At 45.4% G+C, this 11,119-nt stretch overlaps 1 protein-coding gene across 12 annotated transcripts in view; it reads left to right on the top strand.

Annotated features, from left to right (window-relative positions):
• The window catches only part of Inpp4a (inositol polyphosphate-4-phosphatase type I A), a 102,466-nt gene that overhangs the window by 41,376 nt on the left and 49,971 nt on the right, over positions 1-11,119 (top strand). For all 12 annotated transcript variants that reach the window (XM_075980429.1, XM_075980428.1, XM_075980424.1 and 9 more), the window contains exons 2-4: positions 7,477-7,538; positions 8,390-8,599; positions 9,041-9,085. In XM_075980429.1, the coding sequence (XP_075836544.1) occupies positions 8,494-8,599; positions 9,041-9,085 (151 nt within the window). In that variant the 5' untranslated portion in view covers positions 7,477-7,538; positions 8,390-8,493. The remainder of the gene's footprint in view (positions 1-7,476; positions 7,539-8,389; positions 8,600-9,040; positions 9,086-11,119) is intronic.

The following is an 11,119-nucleotide window of genomic DNA, read 5'->3' as shown; positions in this document are numbered from 1 at the left end:
ACCTGAAACCCCAGCAACTGAATTGTAAATAAAGGGGTCCAGTGTATGTGGTGAGAGACCAAGAGTCCTAGGTATTGCTTTCATCATGGCATCTTTATTGCTGATTCTCTACAGAGTGGGTGATATGGGCTGCATGGGAAACTGTCAGGACAAGGCAAGGGACAATGTTGTGGCTGGGGGCAGGCAACTCCCAGGAGGATGTCGTCTCTTGCACTGTTGGCTTAGGAAGCAGGAGCAGCTGTGGCCATGCCATTCCTAGGGGAAGGAGGAGAGAGGTAGAGCTTGTGACAGAGGCTACCCTGGTCCAGCTTTCAGTGGCCAGCTCTGGGTGGGGAAGAGGTCGAAGCAGTCACCGAGACAAGCTTCCTAGCTTCTAGGTTTATGAAAGAAGAAAAGGAAGAGGAAGATGTGGCAGAGAATGGGTGTACATGGTCGGCTATTGGAGTTAAGAGCACCCTGCATGGCCACAGAGGGGTAGGTTCATGCTCTACAGTCCTTTAGCAGTGTCTCCTGGACTCCAGCTTGAGAAGATGCTTGGATGGGTGTGTACTGCCTGTTTCATTGGCTGGTGGACTCCCCCTCAGAGATAGTTGATCATGGATCACAGAGAAGCCATTGTCCTTTTCCCTTTGCTTTAACTGTGTAGAAACTGCATATCACAACTGGCATGTGAAAGTTCGTAAAATTTAATATTGGATGGTTTCCACGGTTTTGAATGCATATCTGGAAAGTTCTATGACATTTAAGTTTTACCAGTCAAAGGACAGAGAACCCATCAGTTAATTGTGTGAGTTTCAAGTGGCTGAGCTAACAATAGTGAAAGAAGTGAGACTTTTCACTTAGGAGCGAGAAGAGCACTCACAGTGGAGGGCATTGTCTCCAGGCAGTCCTGACAGTGCACATTAGGTTCTACACAGTGTGTTCATTATCTTCCCAGGACTGGAAACGCATGTCGTCATAAATGATAAATGGAGCTTAGTGGGTGGGAATGAATGGAGAATGTGTAAGAACATTGTGCTGATTGACCTGAAGAAGCATCCTCCGTTATCCCTGGTGCTGGCACTAGAGAATGCGGTGCTCTGCCTGAAAAGGAGGAGATTACACCTTTATACAGGAGAAGGTCCAGAAGACGTTGTCCAACACCATTCTAGCCTCAGATTATACTCATCTTTCATGGGGTTGTTTTTGTTGTTGTTTTTTACATCTCTTGTGACATAGCTCCTGATGAAGCCTCTTTGTTCATCTTTGTATTCCCAAGGTTTGTATGGACCCTCAACTCTTTGTTGCAGCGACAGCCAGTTTTTAGAAAACAATGAACAAGATATACAGAAGCAAGAACGTGTAGGTGTTTAAAAGGTGGCTGAAGAGTGAGGTTGAAGAGCTGCTTGTAGCAGGGTGGGCTAGAGGACTCTGCTCTGACCACATTTGCCCTTGGTATGCCTCCAGCATTCCACCCATCAGTATTAGCACACTTCTCATCACCCAGACTGGGGGCCTGGCCCCTGTGTTGCTCCCATCCTTTGGTTATTTCCACTCAAGGGTTTGAACTCAGAGCCTTGCACATGCTATCAAGTGTACTTAACTTCAGACTATATCCCTAGCCCCTTATTTCTTCTTATTTTGAAATAGGATCTTGCCAAGTTGTCCAAACTGGCCACAGACTCACTCTGTAGACCCAGCTGTTCCCAAACTCTCCATCCTCCTGCTTTAGCTTCCAGAGTAGCTGGGATTCCAGGCACATGCCACAACCCTAGCTCAGCAGAAATGATTTAAAGCACTTGCCTCAGGGCATCTTATTTCCAAGCTACTTCCCATGGAAAATCTCCTGAAAGTTTATGGTTTGAAGATGACACAAGGAGCTGGGTGGATGTTTCTGAGCTGTCCTCAAAGGCCTTCTTCCTATGGAGGACTGTCGTCCCAGAGAGAGTGACTCAGCCAGAAGCTCTCCCAGGCGAAGTGCTTGTGAAGGAGGCCTTTAGAGGGTGCACAGAATTCACTGTGCTCTTGTGGCCAGACTGGGGTGCTATGAGAAGTCCAAGTCCTGAGGCTTCGGGAGCTGAACAGGTTGAAGTTGTGATGAATTGAACAAGGGTGAGAGAAGAGAAGGCTTACACAGAGCTATTCTGTGCCTAGAGGAAGAGGAAGGAGGGAGTGCCTTTGACTGAGATGGGAAAACTTGAGGGGTTGGAGTGTAGAAAGCAAAGTGAATCAGTCGAGACTAGTCCTATTCCGTGAGAATATCCAGGAATATACAGACTTCTTTGAGGCATGTCAGGCAGATAGATTAGCATAGCCATATACTTGAGACTAGGTAATTCATAAACAACATTATTTCTTATGTTCTGGATTCCATGATCAGGGTGTCAGCACTTGGTATCTGGTGGGGGTCTTCTTATGCTCTCACACAGCAGAGTACAGGGAGGTAAAAGGTTAATTACATTCAGCCTATTTGTAAGGCACCAGTTTCATCTATGAGGTTGGAGCCCTTGGGACCTGTCTTCTAAAGGGCCACCTAGTAGTTCTATTCCATTGACCTTTGAGTTTCAATACATAAATTTTGGGTGATCCATAAATGACCGACCTCTCCTGTAGAGGGGTCTGGGGATATACATTTGTACCTGGGTTCAGACACTACATTTTATCAGTTATCATATTCATTACACTTATAAGGCCTGTTACTTAAATGGTGTTAAGCCATTACCATCATTATTTATTTATTATCATTAGCAGAAAGCAGGAAATGGGAAGCAGGAGGTAAACAATTGAAAGACTCCATGAGAACAAGTGTGTGCGGGTGTCTTTGGGTGAAGTAGTTTGTGCCTGTGGATGAGAAGAGATGCACATTGCTAGTACTTTGTTCTTTCTGTGCTCGATTTTCTAAAGCACTTTCTTCTGCTGCTTTTTAAGCACTAGCCATGCTGAACTGTTCTGTAGCATGGCTGGTCTCAGTCAGAGTCTTAGACCTTGTATTGTAGAAATTGGTCCTCTAGATAACACAGTGCCATTTTCATGAGAGCAGTAGTTTCTGCTGTGAGTCACCATCACTGCATAGAAGGAGGAGTTTTCAGCTGAGATTCTAGCCACTCCTAGACATTTGAATGTACTTCTGTCCTAATTGCATAAAGAAGTAGGGAGGATTGGGGTAGGAGTTCCTGGAGGTTATAGTCTATAGACTGGAGGAGGTTGAGAGTGGTTCCTTCCGTCTCTGTTGCTATGGAGAAGCCATCATCCATGCTAGGCTGAGACTTTCTATATAGTGCAGCTGCTTTGGGGTCACCAATACTCCCATCAGCAGCCTTCGCCCATGCTCTGTAAGAAGCCCAATAAACTCATTGGTCCCAAAGGGTGAACTCTGTCAGGTTTATACTTTGGTTGGGACCTTATAAGAAAGGGAGTAGTTGTTGTTTGCCTCTTTCCTGACACCTGCAACAGTCTCTCTGGTGCTGCACTCTTATCCAGACTGCTGTCCCTGGAAAGGTAATATTCAGAAGTTGAGAACTGACAGGAAGAATAATTTCACATGAGAGTCACCATCAAGGCTTTGGGATATTGTCTCCTTTGGTTCTTATCATAGTAATTTTTGGTGCCAGTGAGTGGTGTTGCCACAGTGATGTATGATTTTAGTTATCTTGGATTTGGGGTTTTAAGAGAGAATTCCTCTTTTTCCACCTTCTAAAGTAGGCTCTCCCTCTGGGATTGCTGACTCACTCTGACTCATGGCTTTCATACTTTCTCCCCCACTGCTTGTGTGGAGAAGGTGACTTGGGGAATGCTGGGGGCCCACTTGTAGAGTAGGGTCAGTAGTAGGGCTGGGCAGAAGAGTCCCACTTCTATTTGGGCTTTTTTGTTTATTTTTTGCTTCAGATATCGTTCATGTGCATGAGATTTTTGAGAAGATACACCCTGTCTATAGTAGTCTGTCCCCTTTTGTTCAGCCTTTTAATGCACCTGTGTTTAGAGAAATGCTAATCTTAAGATAGACCAGAACAGTTCTAGTCTCTCACCTTCCTTCAGCTTCAGCTCCAGCCCTTAGCTTCCAGGAAGTCACTAAGATATAAAGGGCCCCTGAGCTCTTTTCAGCTTGAAGATCCTTAGTTCTGGCAAGGAGAAGGGAAGGCAGGCCTTTCCCAAGACTCTTTAGAAGCTTCTGAGATGCCTCCCCATCTCTCAAATTCTGTTCATCCCCTGTAAGAATCCCCATGCTTCCCTTGTCCATCTTCTGTTGTCACCGCCTCTCCCCCTCCTGGGGGTCAGGACACCTCTCTTTGACCTTTGTTCTCCTGTCAGAAGGGGTCCCATTCTCTATGGAGTGGGGACAGGGAGCTGTCTCAGCAGCTGTTGCTTCTTTCTTCCTCCCGCTCCTTAAGCCCCTCCCACATTCTTAGTCCTCCTTGATTTAGGTGTAGTTTTTCCTCCTCCTAATGAACTCAGTCTTCAAATAGAACTAGGAGCAAATTAGGAACTCTGAGAATTTAGGAATCCTTGGTGAATTATCTTAAATTAATGAGACCACGAAGGGAAATCAAGTTCAGCTGTACAAATTAAATTGCCTTGCGTTCTGGGCCTTGATGATTTAAATTGTAAATTATAATTAAATGCCTCCAAATAGAATGAGAAGTAGCTGCTTAAGTCCTTTGACCTAAAAGTTCCTCTGACCTCTGAACTAGTATAGAATTAGTGTGTAAATACTCCTTTATGAGGACTCTACTCTTCAGAGAACTCACAGTGTGGTGACACACACCACTCTCCTAGAGACAGGTGGACAGAGGGAGTGGACAGGAGGACACAGGGAAGAGAGGGTGGATTTTTATCCGCCATGGAGAAGATGGCAGGACTTAGGTAGGGCTGTTTGCCAGGTGGCACATCTCTGCAGTCCCAAGGGAGGGCTCCTTGACACCATCACTGTTATGCAGAGAGAAAGGCAGCAAAGCAGGGCATGGAATGAGGAGGTTACATTGAGACAGTAGTCAAGCGACAACAGCTCATTCCATGTATGAAGTCACAGCCAGTATTTAATGCAGCCTTTTGAACATGTGAAGACCACAGTTCCCCGTAACCTCTCCTGCCTGGTGGCCATCTTGATACAGCCTTCCCAGCCTCTGTCCTCTCTCTTTCGGTTGTAACTAGAGAGCAGGTGGTGTAAAACTGACAGCATTTTCTCTGCTGTCCCTGTTACCATCGTTGAAAGAATTAAATATACTTCTTATTGAGGCACAAAACCTAATCACATACTGCTCAGTGGTTCATTCATAGACCCACACAGAACCTGCATCCCAGCCAAGAAACAGAACATCCTCAGGAGTCCCTCAAACCTTTGTAGTTGACACCCACCCCTGCACGGCGTCCTCCTTTTGACTTCACAACACAGACTCCATGGCCTCTGCTTGCACTTCACACCAGTAGACTGCCTGTGTTGGGCTCTGTATGCTTGGCTTTCCCCGTGATTCATCTGTTCTGCTCTAGAAATTTACAGATGAAGAACATTTCTATTGTCTCTAGGATCCTACTGTTAATGACTGTCACCGTTCTAAACATTCTCCTTGGGATATGTGTTTGTGTGTGTGTGCTTGTGTGTGTGTGTGTGTGTGTACATGTGCATACATAGACATTCATACGTACATTTCTGTTAGCAGTTGCACCCTGAATTGTATCCCAGGTTGTGGATGGATCACCAGTTAGTCCCCTTGGGTAGGGACTGCCAGCTGTTAAGAGTAGTTATACCGTCCCTACTTTACCGTGACACTGGTTCCAATTGTCCTACATCCTTGCCAGGTCTTGGCTTTGCCTATCTATCACCGAGCTATGTAAATGATTGTTCTAGGCCTCATGGCTTCAATTTATATTATGTGTGACTTCTGGATTTATTAGAATAATTTTAGTACCTCAAGATGTTCCAGAACATACTGTTTCTGGGTGATTAGATTACTTCTGGTCTTCATTGTTTACAGTAGCAGCTTTGTGAATGAGTCTTTTCCATGTTTGAGATGCTTAGCAAGAATTTTTTTGTATATAAAATTTATTAAATTCTGAAATTTTAGCATCACTCTAAAATGTTATCCACAGTATAGAAGGGTCCCAGCCTGCCAGCAGTATCTATTTTGGAAGAACAGATGGAGAATTAATTTAGGTGGGATAGGTAGATTTAGTGTTACTTGGCTTTTAGTGTTACTTTCAAAATATTTACCATCCATACCATCCATACTTCTCTTTTATGAATTTCTCCCCTTGATGGCTGTCTCACCAGCGAGCTTTATTCATTCCTACCAGAATTATTGTTGAGTTTCAGCAGTTGTCCTGGTTTCATTTCTGTTGCTATGACACACACATTGACAAAAGCAGCTTAGAGAAGAAAGGCTTTATTTGGTTTATAGGTCAAATGTCATCGCATTATAGGGTGTGGTGTGGACAGTCAAAGCAGGAGCTCAACAATGTGTTGACTACGTCACATCAACAGGCGAGAGCAGAGAAAAACAGATACACCCATGGCCAGTGATTGCTTTCTCAGCTAGCTTTCTTCAGTCTTCTGTGTCTCGGGGCCCACCCAGTGGCAGGTGGGGGAGTTGGCACTGCCCACAGTGGGCTGGGTCAGTTAGCCCTCGGGACAGTCTCCCACAGAGTTGTTCACAGGCCAACCTGATCTAGATAATTCCTCAACTGAGACTCTCTCCCCAGATGATTCTAGGTTGTGACAAGTTAAGACCAGCTGTCGAGATAGTCTCGGTGCTTTCTAAGTTTCAATATTTGCCTTGCAAATGTTTTGATTTGTGTGTCATTTGATGACAGCAGACCAGTGAGTAACTTCTCCCTTTTAACAATTTCTAGGGTGGCTCTCCAGCCAGTCCATTGCCCTGTTGGCTGAGGTTCATAGGCCAGAGATCTTTGGGTACCCCATTGGGAAAGTTAGGAGTCCAGCCTGCAAAAGAACATGGAAATCAGTCCTAGGTTCGAATGCACTGCCCTATTGTCCTCTGCTTCTAACTCTTAGGAGACTGTGCGCTGGGCCCTGAGGCCTTCCATAACAGCTCATGGCAGGCCCTGGCCTGAGTGTTCCATTCTGCAGGAAGGTACCTGCTCACTGTGCATTGGGGCAGTGTTGGAGCCCAATGGACTGCACTGAGCCCTCTCCTACTAATCATTTGACTCTCACTGTAGCTCTCTGAGACACCTCAGAGCTACACCTGAGAGCAGAGCCTCAGAGCTACACTGCAGCTCCTCCTGGGGTCTGTGCTTTGTGAGTGGGCAACCATGAACCAACTTTCTTCATTTCTCTAAACCACACTTCCCCTCTTGGATCCTCAGGGCACAGCCACATGCTCCTGATGGAGAATCCTTAGAAGGAAATGTGCATTTTCTTTCTCATTCTTTTGAGTGAAAAGTTAGATAGGAATAACTGTTGCCTTCCTACATTTCTGGGTGTCATGATCTCAGGGACTTAATCTTTGGTGTGCTCAGCAATTTATTCTTTTCTATTTCTAGATGATGGATTTGGATGCCCTTCTATGAAGCAATGCCACATGGTCCAAAAGCAAACATGTCTGGTAAGTCACTTGTTGAATTGACTGGAGCAGTAGCCCAGGTCTTTGGGTGTGTAGACATGGACAGGAGATTGTGTGTTGGACATATAGACACCTTTGAGAGTGTGCTCTTCACAAGACTAATGGCTCTGTTAGTTATCCTAAATTGTGAAGGCTGGTTCCTTGTAGAACCAGCAGGGATTAGAGTACATGGGGTTGGACAAACCTGGAATTCCCTTTCTTGCTGTTTAACCTGCTTCTGAGAGCATAGTGGGAGCTCTGTGCTGGGCCAGGAGGCCTCATTCTGACTCCGCTGCAGTGGCAGTGTCACAGCCTCTTCCGTCCCCAGCACCTTCCCCTTTGGTTAAAGGTAGATCGACACTTGACACTGTGGAAAAATCTTGAGACCAGAACTTGGTAGGTAAAGGAAGGGAAAGTCAAGCTAGAGCTTCAGGTTTTGTCTTTTTTCTCCATTGTTCTGTCTCAAAGGCAGGCAGAGCCTCTAGGCAGCAGAGATCTTCATGTAGTCTTTGTGCTATGGAAGTCGACAGACGGTTGTGAAGACTCTGTGGGACTTGCAATAGAGAAGTACTGGAGAGTAGAAAGAATCATACAAGCCTTATTGTCTGGTTACAGTCAGGCTGTCACATAATGTGGTCCATGTTGGTCCAAGAGGATCCTGTAGGTCCACCATGAGAGGAGTGGGGAGGAGGAAGAGAGTAGAGGTGAGAGACATTCTAGCCCAGTTCCATACCTGTCTCAAGACACTGCTTTCAGCATCTTACCAGGGTTAGGTCTTGTTCGCTAGCCGTAGGAACACAGTTTCTCCATCACCACGCTCCTGACTTTTGACTATGCTTACTTCCATGTCTCAGGGCTTCTGCCATCTTAGGAATCCAGGTCCTGGAGACAGCTCTCCCTTGGGGAATCAGCTGAGGTGTGATCCAGGAACAAGAAGCATATCCTCACCAATGACATCATGACAGCAAGAGAGCACAGCCCTCGCCATGGTGCCAGGGCCCGTGCGATGCAGCGGGCTTCCACCATCGACGTGGCAGCTGACATGGTGGGCCTCTCTCTGGCAGGTGAGCCGATACTAGACATCTGGTTATGAACTTGAAGGTCAGGATCCATGCTGTAACAGTGTAGGAAGAGCCAGGGGGCAGCCGGTGACTAAGCCATCAGGACAGGGTGTCTTGGCGTGGTATCATCCTGGTTGGAGCAGGACTCAGAAGGGACAGCTAGAGCCCTGGGAACTGGTCCTGTGGATTGCTCAGCATTTCTTTCCTAGCTTTGGTGGGCATCCTGGGCTTGCCTTCCAGTAGGCAGAAAGGAAAGGGGTCTGAGATTTCTTCAGAATCTCTAAAATAAACGGGTTCAAAGCATATAAATCATCTACTATAATATTTTGGAGTGGGCTAGAGGAATTAGTATTTCTTGTTTCTATTTTTGTGTAAAACAAATGCAAGCTAAATTCTGGGGAAGGTTTATTTTGGGTGACTTTGCTGTCATTTCTCTTCTACCAGGAAATATTCAAGATCCAGACGAGCCCATTTTAGAATTCAGCTTAGGTAGGTGCCTCTCTCTCGGTTGTTGTTACTGTTAGTCTGTCTCTGAGTGCCATCACCACTGCTGCAATGCTTCTGGGGAGATGCAGCATCACTGACTAAGCTGCCTGCTGATGGAGACCTGAGCTGTGTCCAGTAGAGACTGTTAGGAAGAAAGCCAATACTTGGGTGCCAATCTTATTGTGGGGGTAAAAGTTCATGCTTTAAGACTGAAGTATTTGGAAGGCTATGTGGTGCTGAGTTTGTATACAGAGCCTGCTAAGTGGGCTCCAGTGCGGTGACTGCATGGCTGGACACACTGTTTCACCTGTGGCACCAGAGACGCTTGTCTTTGGAGGGAGTGGATGGTTACTTTTTGTAGGGGAAGGATCACCTGAGTGACCCTGTACGATGAGGGCAAGGTCAAAGAATTGAAGAAGCTGCAAGAGTTTGGACTCAGGCTCTCTTTACCTATAGGGATGGTGGGAGTGGCTGCATGGATATAGGAACGTACAAAACTCATTGAGTTGTACATTTAAAATGGGTGTGTGCTGTAAGAACATTTATACCTCAAAAGTGATTTAGAGGAAAATAAAAGAGAAGTCAAAGACCACCAGGCCCACGTGGTAGGCCTACAGCATGAACCAAAACCAGAACTCAAATAAAACAGGTATTGCAGAAGCAGAAGAAAACAAAGAAATTGTAACTCACACCTTAAAGAAAGGGGGAAGTGCCGGAAACAGGGCGCTGTTTATAAAGGCAGCTGAAGAACAAAGGGTCGTCTTGATGTCTAAAACAACAGGTGAAAGTTACAAATCCAGGAAAGCCTGGAGGATAACCAGGAAACTGTCTCAGCAACAACCAACACAGGACACAGGAGAGAGCTTGACAGTCCAGGATGCCCGTCATTTAAAAGAGAAAACGGAAAAATGAACAAAAAGAGGAAGTTTAGAAATAACACAAGAATCCTTTAGAACTGAAGAATGTGAGTCTAGTTTAAAAACACTTCTCAAGGCACCTTGTTTTCCATCAAGTCGGGAAAGTGCCTGGCCACCATTTGGTCAGATGTTCTTTCTTTCGCCCTTTGTCCTCTCCTTCTTGAACTCTGATTAAACCTGTGCTGGTGAATGTGGCCTTCCAGGATTCTCTGAAACTATTTTTCTTCTTTTTACTTCTTTGTTCTTCAGACTAAATAATCATAGTTGACATCTCCAAAGTATGTCAACTCTTTGTCTGCCACTGTTGATCCGTTCTTAATGAGTTTTCATTTCTGTCATCGTGCTTTGAATATCTTCTACATGACTAATTTGATGATTTCAGTTCCTTCGCTGACAGTCTCTATTTAACAAGATATTTTTCTCCTACTTTACCTAGTTTCTTAGTAAGTCAGACATCTGTGTCGCCCTCAGGAACAGGTACTGTTGACTCTTTTTTAGTTTTTAAATTCTTCTAGATATGAGCAGCATTTCTCTTGTGTGTTTTGTTTTTCATGTTTCATAAATTTTGGATAAAGATTAGACATTTTAAACAATGCGATGCAGCAGCTTTGGAAATCAGATTCTCCCCTTCCTCAGGGTCATTTTTGTTATTATTGTCGTTGCTGCCACTGACTGCTTAGCAGTAGCCTCTTGTCACGTGTGGATCCTAGAGTGACTGCTAGGTCACTTGGTGGTCAAGTTAAATTGCATGGATATAATGTGTATATTGGAGACAGGGTGTCACTATGTAGCCCTAGGTGCCTGAAACTCACAGAGACCACATGCCTGGCTGGGTAGAAAAATTCTAAAAGCTCAAAGAACTAGAGACCTTTGGTGTGAGTTTTGCTAAGTGTCCAAGTGCATACTGACCCGTCTTCAGGGCTCACTTCCTGCTTATGCGCCTTCGAGGGTAGGCAGTCTAAGGCGATCACTCACAGTCTCCTTGTTCTGTCCTCAGAGCTTTGCAGAGGGCCTGGTCCTGTCAGTCCACTGCCTAGCCTTTCTTTCAAGGATTCATCATCTGTTAAGCTTTTCTGATCAACTCCTTGTTTGCCAAGAAGGGGTTAGTATTGCCCTCTTG

The sequence above is a fragment of the Microtus pennsylvanicus genome, chromosome 7, assembly GCF_037038515.1.
Source record: "Microtus pennsylvanicus isolate mMicPen1 chromosome 7, mMicPen1.hap1, whole genome shotgun sequence".
Classification (NCBI taxonomy): domain Eukaryota; kingdom Metazoa; phylum Chordata; class Mammalia; order Rodentia; family Cricetidae; genus Microtus; species Microtus pennsylvanicus.
Note: the sequence above shows the minus strand (reverse complement) of the source record. Positions and strands in the feature narration are given on the sequence as shown.